This window comes from Capra hircus, chromosome 1 (genome assembly GCF_001704415.2).
Source record: "Capra hircus breed San Clemente chromosome 1, ASM170441v1, whole genome shotgun sequence".
Lineage (NCBI taxonomy): Eukaryota > Metazoa > Chordata > Mammalia > Artiodactyla > Bovidae > Capra > Capra hircus.
The window spans coordinates 87,509,266-87,525,040 of record NC_030808.1 but is presented as its reverse complement, the minus strand read 5'-3'; the positions used below and the strand labels follow the sequence as shown (position 1 = coordinate 87,525,040).

The window sequence follows — 15,775 nt, the reverse complement described above, 5'->3', positions numbered from 1 at the left end:
ATGTACTCTTTAAATCATATGAACCTGTTGCTGCTGCTGCTAAGTCACTTCAGTTGGGTCCGACTCTGTGCGACCCCATGGACTGCAGCCTACCAGGCTCCTCCGTCCATGGGATTTTCCAGGCAAGAGTACTGAAGTGGGGTGCCATTGCCTTTTCCCATGAACCTGTTGAGTATCCTTTAAAGGACAATCTTTAAATTTCTTTGATAAGAATTATTGTTTGATTTAAAGTGGGCTGTATGTTCATTTTAACATTTTTGATATGAGGAATGGATCTCCCAACAATAAGTTAAGACTACTTACAAATAATTTTGTTCACTGTCTCAAGTCTAAATTCCAGACACCAACATGAACTCTCTTTTCTGTATACCCCATTTCTCCTCCAAGAATGCTTTTAGCTTCATTTATCCTGATTGGGTCACTATTGATAACGTTCACTGGAAGAAAACAGCTTTATCTAGAGATGGCCCTAGGTACTGCACCTTGCTAGGGACAGTCTGCCATGGAAAGGTTGCTGTAATTAGAACACTTTCACACATGAAATTTACACTACCTGGGAATTTATCTGGACAGCCTCTTCATTATAATGTAGGAGCACTTTCTGACCTGAATGGGTGAGGTTCACAAACACCTGGAGACACGGGTACTTGCCCTGACCTCGGCAGTCCATCCCGCAGGAAAGTGCACAGTCCATCCAGTGGTCCATGACATACGCATGAATGATAGTGCAGTTCGATTCTTCTCTCTGAGTGCTTCCATTTGGAAAAGTAAATAAATGATTTTCAACCCTAGAAAATTTAGTCCTATATTTCTAATGTGATAACCCAAGGCACCTGTCTATTTGAAAGCAACGTGGGACCCATCATAGAAGACATTTAGCGATTCAGGAGCACAGAGAAACTTGCAATGGGATAAACAGCAGCAAGGTACCAAGTTCCATCTCAGTTATGACCCTCCTGACGTATTTCTCACTGTAGATCAATGATTTTCGAATTTCAGAATCACCTGAATGGGTTTGTTAAAATGAGGAATTTGTTAAAACATGGGTTCTACGACTTCCAGGGATTTGGATTCAGTTGGTCCGAGTTGAGGCCCAGAAATCCGTGAATTTAACAGTATTTAAGGTGTTTGGGGAAACATACTTTTTAGCAATATTAGCCTAAATACTATAACCGCAAAAATTCACACTCAGAAATCTTACCATCTCTTCCTGTCTCATCAACTCAAGATCTGCCCACTGGCTTGTCCTGGTGAAAATGTGCCTTTGGAAGGAGTCCAGCCACAGGGCTCTTAGGCAACTTAGCCATTCCATTTACCCTCTCTAAGAGGCAAGTGCAAATCATACGAGGAATCCCATTAGATAACTTGCCATATTTTAACATTAGTGAATTCCTTAAGGTCAAGAAACATATTCTCTGCATCTTTATGTTCCTCAAAGCAGAAAGCACAATGCCTCTCACATAGTAGAGGCTCAATAAGTGTTGTACTGAACTAAATTTTACTTGGCTTCCTGGTGGCTCAGTGGTAAAGAATCTGCCTTCCAATGCTGGAAACACAGGTTCTATCCCTGATCCAGGAAGATTACAGATGCCTCGGAGCAACTAACCCCCTGCACCAGAACTACTGAGCTTGTGCTCTAGAGCCCAGGAGCCGCAACTACTGAGCCCACGTGCCACAATTACTGAACCCTGGGTGCCCCAGAGCCGGTGCCCCACAAGGAGAGAAGTCACAGCAGTGAAAAGCCCGCACACCACAGCTAAAGAGGAGCCCCACTTGCCACAACTGAAGAAAAGTCTGTGTGCAACAAAGACCCAGCATAGCCCCAAATACCTAAATAACAATTATTTTTAAAAATATTACTTGGAAAACATTCCTTGAGGATTTGCACACACAGCACACACACAGAATGTCATAGATACAGTGAGAAGGGGTAGACAAATGTCCTGCCCCTGAAGACTTTGTGGTGGTATTAACCTTGGGTATTTTCCTTGGCCCTTCTGAGCCTGAGATTTCTCATTCATAAAGTGAAAATCAAACTAATAATGTTTCCTTCATGGACTTGCTGTAAGTTTATATAGGGATAAAATATATGCTTGATATACAGTATATATTCAAGTTAATAGTAACTTATTACCTGTGTTTAATAAGGAGACTACTTAAAAAGAAGAAAACTAATATTTATTGACCAACTACTATGTGCCAGGTAGATATTACCAAACTCAAAAACTCAGACTCAAAAAATTTTATGTTCATGCAGAAACTCATGCTCATCTCCTTCCCTAGGATGTTAGTGTATTAAAGAATGTATTACCTGCAGGGATATCGAATATGTAGACCCCCTATTGAAAGACTTTGGAGACTGGAGGAGGGGAGCAGCAAAGGAATATCTTTCACTTTCTCACCGCCCCTTCCTCCACACCCAGCTGCCTCCAAGCACTGAGAGGAACAGGGCTTCTGGAGAAAGCAAAGCCAGCGCCCCCTCCTCCTCTACCAGTGCCTACACCTAGGATGAATGTTATGTCTCCTCTCTCTGTTCTCACCTGAGCAAGAAGGGCTTCAGGATGGTTACTCCAAGCACAAAGAACATTAGGACAGAGAAACCCATCATTGCAAACCCTAGCAGCATGGCCTGGTCCTCTCCAGCACTGGATGGCAGCTTCCTGTGCACGTCTGGTGGGTCTCGAGCATTGCGGTCTGTGTTTCTCCTCGTCCCTGAGGTAGAAGAGGTTGGCCTTCGTGGGAACAGGGAAGGAGATATTTCAATAAATTGGGACCCCAGTTCTCATAAACAGTTGGGAACAGTAGTGATTATTTTGCATGATAGAGAAATGTTGAATCACTGCATTGCACACCTGGAACCAGCATAGTGTTGTAGGTCAATTACACTTCAATTTTTAAAATTAAATAAACAGTATTTGTTTCTAAAAGCCTAAGTTTAAATTCTAACACTTCCGGAAGAAAGCATAGTAGAAGTCCTTTATGACCTTGGTGCAGGCAAATATGTCTTAGATACAACACAGGCACAATCTGACACACAGGCACAAAGAGAACAAATTGGTAAACTGGACTGCATTAAAGTTCCTGCTCTTCAATGAAACACTGTTTAAAGAATGAAAAACAAGACCAGACTGGAGGACAATATTGGCAAATCATATATCTGATAAAAGTCTTGAATCCAGAACACATAAAGAACTCTCAGATTCAATAATGCCACACAACACGGTTAACAGTCTCAACAGCCACTTCAGAGAAGGTATATACATAGCAAATAAGCACATAAGAAGATCACGTTAGAAACTTGTACATTAAAACTACACCAACATACCACATCATCCCTACTAGAATGGGTTAAACCAAAACAACGGACTGTATCAAGTATTGGAGATGATATAAGGAACTAGAACTCTCCTGCACTGCTGATGGGACTATAAAACGGTATAGCCACTTTGGAAAACAGCTGGTATGTCCTAAAAAAGTTAAATATATAGGGGGCCATATGACCGAGGTGTTCCATTTCTAGGTATTTATTTACCAAGCAGAATGTAAGCACACGATCATACAAAGACTTGTACACAGATGTTCTTGGCATGTAAGCTGTAAGGAGCCCAAAACTGAAAACAACCCAAATACATGATATACTTTTATCAATAAGTATAAATTCTTACATTTGTATAATGGAGTACTATGCAGCAACAGAACTGATAAACACAGTACTCATAGTGGACCTCAGAATAATTACACTGAGTGAAAAATGCTGAGCAAATGAAAGAGGCCACAGTGTATAATTCCATTCCAGCAAAATTTTAGAAGATGCAAACTTGCCTTTAGTGACAGAAAGCAGATTAAGTGGTTACCTGGGGGTTGGAGGACATGCGATGGGCTTCCCCCGTGGCTCAGTGGTAAAGAATCTGCCTGCAATGCAGGAGCCACAGGAGACGCGGGTTCAATCCCTGGGTTGGCAAGATGCCCTGGAGGAGGAAATGGCAACCCACTCCAGTATTCTTGCCTGGAGAATCCCATGGACAGAGGAGCCTGGTGGGCTACAGTCCGTAGGTCGCAAAGAGATACAACTGAAGCGACTTAGCATGCAAGCAGCATAGGGGACATGCTAAGGGGCACAAGGAGACTTTCATGGTTGTAGGTGATGGGTATGTTTCTCATCTTTACTGGGTGATGGTTACACACATATGTCAAAACTTACCAAGTGGTACACTTTAAATACGTGCCATTCGTCATATTTGTTTTGCTTTTTGCTTTTTTCTTGACAAATGTTGGAAGAAAAAAAGTGGGACATTTACCAACCCATGGTGAAGGGATGATCCCCTCTGCTGTTCACCTGAGGGTGTGGGCAGACTCGATGCAACACAGTGAGATCTTACATTCAGAGCTCAGTCCATCTTAAACAAGCTAAAATGGCATGTTATATATATATATTTTTAATGTAACAAACAAGACCAAGGAATGTTGCCTGGGTAAAGTCTTTAGAGATCTGTTTACCTAATGACTAGGAAAGAATCACCTGTAAGTAGCTTTCATGTGAACTTACTTATCTCTCAGGGATATTGTATATTCCCCCAGAAAATATTTTTTACATTCCTTTATGAATTCCATACAGGAAGAATGACTCTGCAGGCTCCCATTTGGAATTAACAGCATCCTGAAGGAGGATCTGACTTGCTCTTTCATGTCCAGCTGCCAGGAAGACAGCACATCCAGGGCTTTCTGGCCAGGGGCCCAGTCTGCTCAGAACAGTGAGGGTCTCGCTGTGGCTTCTCCCCTTGCCCACCTCGTCTCTGTCTTCACACAGCTCCATAAACAAGGCCCTCCATCTCTTCCCTCTCTCTGCTCTGTTTTAGCAGAGGAGGTGATAAATTCTTTCACAAGGGGGCTGTCCAGTGAACCAAGTCCAACACAAAGGTCACCAACTGGTGGCCCATGGACAGCATCCAGCCCACAGATGTGTTTTGTTTGGCTTTTCCTGTGTGTTTTTTTAATTGTGGGATTAGCTGCTAACACTTTAAAAATCATGAAATTTCTCACACAAATGCAGATTTCTACTTTTGAAAAAAATCACAAAGGCCACATCACTGCCTATGAACAGCTGGCGAGTGGAGCAGAGGCTGCCCCTGGGGACAGGGCTGTCTTCTCCAATCCTCCGCAGTCCCACCACTGCCTGCGGTCACTGTCACTGCTCCCTGCTCAGCAGGCATTTCTGCCCCAGAGGTATTTCCATTTTAAGAAGCTTAACGAAATCTTAAGCCAAACAAATGCAGCCATAATGGTAAAAACACGGGCTCCATCAAGCTGTGTAAAAAGCTTACTAAAATTTTGAAGTGAAGCAAAAACCCTGTAGAGAGAATTGCTAGTTGTTGTCTTCTGAAAGCGTATTTTATACCTTATCTTCCATCCTTCCTCCTTTCTCTCCCTAATTCCCTTTCTCCTGGCAATATCTTCAGACAAGAGAGTGAGACAGGGAGGGGGTGGGGGGATTCTCTGGTGGCCCAGCTGTTAGGACCGTGTGCTTTCACTGCTGAGGGAGTGGGTTCAATCCATGGTTGGAGGACTCTGTTCCTGTAAGCCTCGTAGCTCAGCCGAAAGAGTGTGAGTGAGGGGGATGTGGGGCAATCCAGTTTGTTCCGGGGGCCTGCTCTGGGAGGCCCTACCTTCAGGAGATGACAATTCTGTCGTTACACTGCTTTGGAAATCAAAGCCCTGGTTAGGGATTTTTAGTCTCCTTTGATATTTTACTCACCCTCTATCTATTATTCCACCTTCAGAGAATGGGCAGTGGGGGGAAATTTAATGACGTCTGAGCCAGCATATTTTATAGTTTCTCAACAAATATGTTCGTTTGATTAAGAGTTTTAGCCCTAAAGGAAGGTTTGGCTATTTTCCAGGTTCCCATTAGTAAAGAACCCACCTGCCCCTGCAGGAGACACAAGAAACAATGGTTGGAATCCCTGGGTCGGGAAGATCCCCTGGAGGAGGAAATGGCAACCTACTACAGTATTCTTGCCTGGGGAATCCCATGGACAGAGGGGCCTGGCAGGCCACAGTCCATGGGGTCACAAAGGGTCAGATACAACTTAGTGATTAAACCACCAGGTTCCCAATACCCAACATCCGGCATTTCCCTCCTGTTCTGAAACTGGGCTTTAGTTGCTCTATATTGTAAAATCTCCGGAGGCTTATTGTCAGATATCTGTGGAATCCATGCATGGAGAGGCTTATTATGAAGCCTCTCTGGCCATTTCTGACCTATTGATTTAACATACCCAATTATACCTGTGATATACAAAACTGGCATAACCAGGGAATAAGACCTAGTAGTTTAATAGACTATTCTTTCTAATATTTCTGTCCACTTTGTTTAAAGGCTTTATGAAAAGCTAAAAACCTCAGAGACACCTTGTGAAGAAATTATTTCATATATGGTAGGAAAGATAATAAACAATAATTGCTAAAAATGAAAATACAGCTATATTTTACTATTATAACAATAACAACAATCTTCTATTTCTCTCGTAAAATAAACTAGATACCACTTTAACTGTAAATAATAAAAATCCTGGTCAAAGCTTAGAAAAAAAAGTTTGAAATATGCAAAGGACAAAAACTATGTGAAAATAACCCAGAGCACAAGTTGACCTTGAGAGCATTTACAGAACTTGGTGACCCTGAGGTTCAGTCTCACAGTTTGTGGGAAGGACACAGGGACAGGAGATAATGCTCAGAGCCCATCCAGGGTATGGGAGTTAACGCTTTCAGCTAGAGCTGGCATCCAAAAGACCTAATACTCAGTGTGAGGTGGAATGGCAAGTACCCACCGTCCATACACAACTCCCTAGGAGACTGCCAGGAAAGAGCCTTTCTCAAACCCAGACACTGCACACAGGAGGAAAACTACAGTCTCCCCTGAGACGTCACAACCTTCAGGAGAGCCTCAAGAGAGTTCACGGCCAGAACTCACACGATTTGGGAAATCCAGAAACCTTAAGCTGAGAATTTCATTCAGTCTTCTCTCAAGTAGTTGGTGCCGTCTGGCAGCAGGTCGGAGCCAGTGTGTAACTTCTCTGGAGGAGCTCTCCTCCGACCTAGGTCTCTAGGGAATCCTACAAAGTTTCAAGGAGTGTGTGCTCTCATTCCAAAGTCATAAAACACAAAATTAGGGCCTTGGAGTGAGAAAAATACACAACAGAGTCAGATCCCCAAAAAACCTTCTGATATTGGACAATATATAAAAATATATCTACAATATGTTTGAAAAAATAAAGGAGGGGGTGGATATCAGAAACAGTAAGAAACTCTAAAACATGACCAAGACAGTATTAAAAAGAAACAAGTAGAATTTCTAGAAATGAAAAAGAATTTATATAAAAATTCAATGTATAACAAGGACCTACTGTATAGCACAGGGAACTGTATTCAATATCTTGTAATAACTTATAGTGGAAAAGAATCTGAAAATATATATATACATATTATACATATATGTGTGCGTGCTCAGTCATGTCCAACTCTTTGTGACCCCATGAACAGTAGCTCACCAGGCTCCTCTATCCAAAGAATTTTCCAGGCAGGAATATTGGAGTGGGTTGCCATTTCCTACTCCAGGGAATCTTCCTGACCCAGGGAGTGAACCCTTGTCTCCTACATCTCCTATAAAGACAGGCAGATTCTTTACCACTCTGCCACCTCGGAAGCGCATATGTGTGTGTGTGTGTGTGTGTGTGTGTGTGTGTGTATAACTGAATCACTTTGCTATATACCTAAAACATTGTAAATCAATTATACGTCAATAAAAATAAATTAGTGGATAGATTTAACAGTAATTTAGATACATCTGAAAAGATAATTAGTAAACAGTTTGATTTGCAAAATAGCTAAAGTATATAATACAGAGATTTCTTTAATGGAAAATGCTGAAGAAAGGTTAAGAAGCACAGAAGATAGACAGAAAGGGTCTAGCATAAAGTCTAGTCAGAACTCCAGAAAAAAAAAGAGAAAAAAGGCCAAGTAATATTTTTAAAAGACAATAATATTAAAGAAATGATGAAGGCCCAGTCCACAGATTCCAGAAGCCAAGTGGGATAAAATAAAATGGAACCCACACCTACATACATCACAGATATTTTGCACAGAGACAAGGGAAATTCTTAAAAAGAGCCAGAGAAAAAGATTAACTTCAAAGGAATGACAATTAAGCGGAGCGCTTACTTCTCTATAAGAACAGAAGCCAGGAATATTGCCTTTATGCTGAGAAAAAACAGAACTCTGTACCCAGCAAATATCTCACAAGAGTTAAGTAAGAACTAAAGGCATTTCAGATACACACAAAGCTGAGTTTGCCATCAACAGGCCCCCAATAAAGAAAAAGGTGAAGCAGTTACTTCAGGCAGAGAGAAAACAATCCAGTCTAAGAGCCGAGAGTTGGTCAAAAATGAAGAGCAATTACAGGGTAAACAGGTAAGTAAGGACACTAACCTCACATAATAATAACAATAAAATTTCAATATTTAAATTTTTTAATTAAAATAATGATAAAGGTGATGACAATGACTGTTCACTTACTGGGTTATTCCCTTTGTCTATATTGTTTAAACAGAATGAGAGCAGCAACTTTGTGGTGATCCTGTGGTTAGGTCTGCACTCCCAATGCAGGGGTACAGGCTGGATCTCTCACTGGGGAACTAGGATCCTTCAGGAAGCATGGCAAAGCCAACAAATTAATTAATTTAAAAAATGAATAGAGTGAGATCATACTGGATATAGTGGGTTCTTTTTTTAAGCTTCTTTTTCACTTAACATAATAACCACTTTCCCATGTTGGCAGCAATTCTTCGTTACCCTTCTGCTGGGTACATAATATTCCATTAATTGGATACACCATAATTTCCTTAACCATTTCTCTATTGTTGGATATTAAACTGTTTCCAGTTTCCCCAGGCCATAAACAGTTCTGTAATTAAGTCTGTGGTATTTACAAGTACCTTTCATCCAAGGACCTCAAAGTGCTTAAGAGTGATCTAATTTTGCTCTTCAGCCAATAAGATGAGTGAATAGCATTTTTATTCCTTTTTACCAGCAATAATCTTCACTTCTAACCAATGTGTGCACCTGGGGGATTTTATTCACAGTCATGGAAGTACCCACCCCTTCCTGTCGCTCCTCTGATTTCAGAACTGACTTTCCCACCTGCCCGAACTACCACATCTGCTATGGGTGCTTTCTGACTTAGCCTGAGGCAAACTCAAAGAGCTTGAACATGTTCATCTGGAGGTGATCCCTGAGGAAGCCAGCAGCCTCTCCCTCCAACAGTTTCTTGAGCAGAATGTTCCTTAGAAGGATGCTGAGGTTCATCAGGGCTTGATAGCTCTGCTGACACTCATCTCACATATGTATGTAATTTTAAGCACTGGGCATGTGAAATTAACATTTCCTTATAATTTGCGTTGCAGAGATGTGGGTAATTATTTTTACTCTTCTATTTTTTTTTTAAATTACAAATCTATATAACAACTTCTTTTAAAACAGCAAAGGAGGTTGAGGAAAGTCAATATGGTCTGTGACGTTCACCATGAGGCAAGATGGGTGATCCAATTGTGCATATCAGAAGTGGAAATGGGACCCTGTATTGCTCTGGGGAGAACACAACTGCTCTAACTGCTAGTTAACTGTGTTATGAATGGGGCATTAGAACTTGTTCCCTTGCATGGTAGTCATTTGATCTTCTGCCATACAATGATTCACTTTAATTGTCTTCTCACAAAAGCATTAGTTCATTTGTAAGAGAGAGCGTGTTTGCCTCGGTCTCTTTCTTCTGTTTGTTTCTTCCTCCTCCAGCCCCGACCTCCATCCAAACCCCTCTCTCTCCTTTCCTGCATTCTCTCTTTCAAAGGTGCATGAGCGTAGTTACAGAAGATGGGAGTGAGCAATGTGATGACCATTATGATCTTTATACTGTTTCCAATTTCTCAGCTCCCAGCTCCCCTCAAGCTGCTAACAAACCACCCAGGTTTCCAGATACAGCGAGCAAGCATAGCTATGAAATGGACCCTCTCAGGAGTAAGCTGGCAAGCCTTAATATCTCATTCCTCAACACCCTCTGGCATTGCTCCTCTCTCCAGGTGGGTGCCCACTTCAGTGCCCTACTGCTTCACTCCTGGAGGCAGGCAGATGTACAGCACCTCTGCTTTGCATTCCCCTGGGGAGGAAAGAGGTCCTCAAGATAACCGGTCTCACTTCCCCCTTAGATAGTAGAGGTGGGTGGTTAATAACAGCAGCTGAAATGTAAAATGGTACAGTATAGAAAGTAGCACTGGCTTTTACACTAAGGCATGCAGAGACCATCACTACCTCCATTAGCAGACAAGGGGATGGGGCAGAGAGAGGTGAAGTGACTTGCCCACAGTCAGATAGCCATTTAAGCGAGCTGGATTTGAATCCAGGCTGTGACGCCAAGATCCAAGCAGTTTTCACCAACGAAACCAATGCTGATAGTAACTTCATTCAACTGACAGACATTTGTTGAGCACCAGCTGTGTGCTGGCTAGAGTTCTACTGCTGCAGAGCCAGGGAGGCTAGAGTCCTAGCCTCCAAAAACTTGCCATCTAGAGGAGGAAGCCGACAAGGAAGGATGCACCCTATGATAGCGCTGCTGGGGAAGCCTCGAGGCTCCCTCGGGAGGCATGACAAGTGGACACCCTCTGAGGATAAAGACCAGACTCAACCCCCGAACTCCTTGGGCTGCTCTCCTTCTAACCAGTTGTTCAGTGAGATGCCCATGAAGGCTGAGAGATTCTGGGGGTGACTTACCTCCCCTGGCGTCTCCGGCCGCCCTGGAGGGTAATTTGAACAGGGATGCTGAACGGCTGCATGAAACCAGGGGCCTAGGCAAAATCGACTCCTTGCAACAGATTCATAGCCTCTGAGGGCGCAGAAGGGTGAAGTTTAAACATCAGCGGAAGTGGGGTCCCAGGGGAGGTCCTCAGGCGCCTCTGCGCCTCCAGAGCTACCCCTGGGGGTGTGCCGAGCCGGCTCCTCTGGCAAGCGGGGAGGTTAGGACAGGCTTGTCCAGGCGGCTCTGCAGACTCCTGGCAAGGCGGAGCGGTCCGTCCAAAAGGCTCAGGATCGACCCTCCGTGGCTTCTGCGGCCAGACTTTCTTCCCAAGCTCATCCAGAGCCTGCCGTCGCCTTAACACCTGGGCTCGGCTTCAGCTGTCATGCATCGCCATAGAGACCGAAATGGTTGTGGAAAGTTCTGAGCCCCAAGGGACCCTATGTAATTGGTGAAGGGCATATCAGTTCAAGGTTTATAAAAAGAGGAAGTGGTTTGCCCTGTCCACACTTCCTTTATTCAAGTTTTTCCATTAGAATATACATTGAAAGTGTTAGTTGCTCAGTCGTGTCAGACTCTTTATGACTGTACTGTCCATGGGATTCTTCAGGCGAGAATATTGGAGCAAGTTGCCATTTCCTTCTCCAGGGGATCTTCCCTACCCAGGGATCAAACTCGGGTCTCCTGCATTGCAGGCAGATTCTTCTACCGTCTGAGCTTGTGTATGTGTGTGTGTGTGTAGAATATACATTAATAGATAGCTAATGGGAAATTGCTATATAACATGGGGGGAGCTCAATCCAGTGTTCTGCGACAACCTAGAGGGGTAAGATGATGGGTGGTGGGAGGGAGGTTCAGGAGGGAGGGGACATGTGTATACTCGTGGCTGATCCACGATGCTGTACAACAGAAACAAATACAACATTGTAAAGCAATTATCCTCCAAAGTTAAAAATAAAGTTATAAAAATTTATGTTAGAGTGCAAGCTTAGAGGATGGATTTTTCTTGTTTATTACATTTTCTGATTAAGAGAATTCATTTCTAGACCATATGTGATTTAACAAATTTTTAAGACTCCAAGGGTCATAAAATAACTCACCATTAAAACTACATCAAAGTTAAAAAAAAAAAAAAAAAGACAGACAGAACTGTAGCAAACCTCTTTCCCAGCTGGAACCATGAAGGGTGCCAGAAGAAAAGAAAAAAATGGTTGCTGCTGTGCCAAAAACCCTTAAGAAAAAGTGAAAGAATTTTGCAGAATTTAAGAGCAGGTGCCTGAGGAAGAAGCTTGCCCAAAAGAAGCTTCAAAAGGCAAGGAGGAAGTTTATCTATGAAAAAGCCAAGCACTATCACAAGGAATACAGGCAGATGTGCAGAACTGAAATTCAGCTGACTATGGTGGCAGAAAAAGTCATCAATCCATGTACCGTGCACCCAAATAGGCATTTGCCATCAGGGTCAGAGGTGTCGATGGTGTGAGCACAAATGTTTGAAAGTGTTTTAGCTTCTTCACCTTTCACAGATCTTCAGCGGCACCTTTGTGAAGCTCATCAAGACTTCAGTTAACATGCTGGGAACTGTGGAACCATACATTGTTTTGGGGTACCCAAATCTAAAGTCCGTAAATGAACTGATCTGCAAGCATGGCTATGGCAAAATCAACAAGAAGCACATTGCCCTGATGGGTAACAAGTTGATTGCTCGATCTCTTGGTAAATATGGCATCTTCTGCATGGAGGATCTGATTCATGAGATCCGTACTGCTGGAAACTGTTTCAAAGAAGGAAACAACTTCCTGTGGCCCTTCAAACTGTCTTCTCCACAAGGTGGAATGAAGACAAAGACCACCCATTTTGCAGAAAGTGGAAATGCTGACAACAGGGAAGACCAGATCAACAGGCTTATTACAAGGATGAACTAAGGTATCTACCATGATTATTTCTGTAATTTGCTCAGGTAATAAACACTGTGCTCAGTCACTTGGTTGTGTCCTCTGCCTCTTTGCAACCCCATGGGCTACAGCCCACCAGGCTCCTCTGTCCATGGGATTCTCCAGGAAAGAATACTGGAGTGGGTTGCCATTTCCCTCTCTAGGAGATCTTTCTGACCCAGGAATCGAACCCAGGTCTCCTGCATTGCAGGCAGATTCTTTACCAACTGAGCTACAAGGGAAGCCTCAAGATAATATTACCTTTACTTAAAAAAAATTCAGCAAAAGTAGTCTACTTGGCATTCCTCCAGGGAATCTTCCTGACCCAGGAACTGAACCCACATCTTCCAGATTTCCTACTTTGTAGGCAGATTCTTTACTGCTGAGCCACCAGGGAAGCCCCTAATTAACACTGACTGCTTTCAAGTTGAAAAAGACAAAAACACTGTATCAAATGATATTCTATCTTTCTTTGATAACTAAAGGACATGTGGGGGATTTTTCAATACTACCAAATCATGAACATAAATTACTATTACATTGCAGCTCACCGAAATGATGATGACAGAATGCCAAGTAGACTACTTTTGCTGAATTGTTTTTTAAGTAAAGGTAATATTATCTTGAGGCTTCCCTTGTAGCTCAGTTGGTAAAGAATCTGCCTGCAATGCAGGAGACCTGGGTTAGATTCCTGGGTCAGGAAGATCTCCTAGAGAAGGAAATGGCAACCCACTCCAGCATTCTTGCCTGTAAAATTCCATGGACAAAGGAGCCTGGTAGGCCACAGTCCATGGGGTTGCAAGAGTCGGGCATAACTTAGCAACTAAACCACCACCAGTATTAACATTTTCCAAAACATTGGTGTTGGCAAGAAGGTAAGCATAATCTCATCTATAAACATCATGTATATATAGCCATATTAACTATTACCTGCAACTGTATTAATATCACTTAATGAAAAATATATATACTTCTGATTTGTATTAATTTCCCCCTAGAGTTATGGACTACTTCCTTTGTAAATTATTTGTTTTTAATAAATTGATACAATTTGGAATAAAAACTGGTAGCAACTAGATTTTTTTTCCCATCTACCTCCTGCTTGTAACAGCCTTATAAATATATATAAGAACCTTCTTTTTCAGATTAGATGTGCTAATAAATTTCCCTGCAATTTAGTATGTAACTCTCTTTGAAGAAGTGAGTGATTTGCTATTTTTATGCATTTGAATCAACTTCAGAAATATGGTACTTTTCGAGCCTTTGAGACCTCCTATTTTAATTTGTACGTGCCTGGGGCTTCCCATTTTACGATTCTAGTTCCACCCAAGTGAAAACACTCATGTAGAATCTTTTAATAAAATCATCTTAAGAGGGTGTGAACAGAGAAAGTGAGTTAATTTAAATTACTTTCAGTTCCAGTTCAAAAGTTCTGATAGATCCAGGCAGATTTATTTTGGGTCCTGGACAAGTCTGGGCCTGGTATGTCTTAGAAATAGCTGGCACAACTGGCCATCTGAGATTGACCTCAGACCTAGCTTGTGCTGTTTTTTTCATCCTTTTTACACAGGGTTATGATGGTAAGTGGAAAGGAGTAACTTAACCTGTTACCCTTGGATTTCATTCTGGTGCCTCTTCACTTGGAAACTGATTGGCCTCTCTGTCCACCAGTACCCTCCCACCCTTACAACAAGTGCCCATTAACACACTCCACCCAAGAAGAACCTAGAGTGGCTGGTATGGATTGCCATCCCAATGCATCCATTCAGGAACACACAAGCTAAAGCCACAAGAAGTGCAGTGGTGAGAGAGGCCAGGTACATGGACCTTCACTGGACACAGAATCTCTAGTCCCCACTCTTGGTCCCTGAGACCCTCCCTTAGTCCCTGGTCCCCACCCTTGGTCTCTGAGATCCTCCCTGAGTCCCTAGGACTCATATTTCCCAAATACATGGGGAAACATGAAACAGTGACAGACTTTATCTTGGGGGGCTCCAAAATCACTGCAGATGGTGACTGCAGCCATGAAATTAAAAGACGCTTGCTCCTTGGAAGAAAAGTTATGACCAACCTGGACAGCTTATTAAAAAGCAGAGACATTACTTTGTCAACAAAGGTCCATCTAGTCAAAGCTATGGTTTTTCTAGTAGTCATGTATGGATGTGAGAGTTGGTCTATAAAGAAAGCTAAGCGCCAAAGAATTGATGCTTTTGAACTGTGGTGTTGGAGAAGACTCTTGAGAGTCCCTGGACTGCAAGGAATTCCAACCAGTCCATCCTAAAGGAAATCAGTCCTGAATATTCATTGGAAGGACTGATGCTGAAGCTGAAACTCCAATACTTCGGCCACTTGATGCAAAGAACTGACTCATTGGAAAAGACCCTGGTGCTGGAAAAGATAGAAGGTGGAAGGAGAAGGGGATGACAGAGGATGAGATGGTTGGATGGCCTCACCGACTCAATGGACACGAGTTTGAGTAAACTCTGGGAGTTGGTAATGGACAGAGAGACCTGGCATGCTGCAGTCCATAGGGTCACAAAGAGTCAGACATGACTGAATGACTGGACTGACTGAGTCTCTGGTCCCACTCTTGGTCCCTAAGACCCTCCCTGAGTCCCTAGCTCACTCTTTCAGAGTAGCTGGGGATCACTTTCTACATGAGTCAACCATCAAGCCCACCATTTGGGCCCCGTCCCTCTCTGGACCGGAGGCTTTTCCCCCAGTTTTGTAACTTCAAGTAACCTTTTATACATTCCCTACCCTGGTTTTCTTTAGTAAAAAAATAAATAAAATTCCGTGTGAGTGGTATGAGTAAGATGAAACTTAATTAGTGCCCACAAACGGCAGTGAAATCCGAAGATGAAAGGGGATGTTATTGCAAAATGCTGGCATCATGGATTCCTGGCTCCACGCTCATTTTCTTTTTCCTTGAACAGATGCTTTACTCAAGGGGAAAAAAAGAACCATCTCTCCCTTTCACTAGGCTGGAGAAACCACTTCCTCATTC

At 42.7% G+C, this 15,775-nt stretch overlaps 1 protein-coding gene and 1 pseudogene across 2 annotated transcripts in view; one reads left to right on the top strand and one right to left on the bottom strand.

The window, feature by feature from the left end:
• The window catches only part of KCNMB3 (potassium calcium-activated channel subfamily M regulatory beta subunit 3), a 105,826-nt gene that overhangs the window by 26,891 nt on the left and 63,160 nt on the right, over positions 1-15,775 (bottom strand). The window contains exons 1-3 of one of the 2 annotated variants that reach the window (XM_013964515.2): positions 10,816-10,955; positions 2,541-2,732; positions 554-752 (exon numbers count right to left, since the gene is read on the bottom strand). In XM_013964515.2, the coding sequence (XP_013819969.2) occupies positions 554-752; positions 2,541-2,732; positions 10,816-10,877 (453 nt within the window). In that variant the 5' untranslated portion in view covers positions 10,878-10,955. Of the gene's footprint in view, positions 1-553; positions 753-2,540; positions 2,733-10,815; positions 10,956-15,775 lie in introns of those variants that run through there. The other variant, XM_018047560.1, reaches the window with a different exon arrangement.
• On the top strand, positions 12,037-12,819 carry LOC102188444 (annotated as a pseudogene).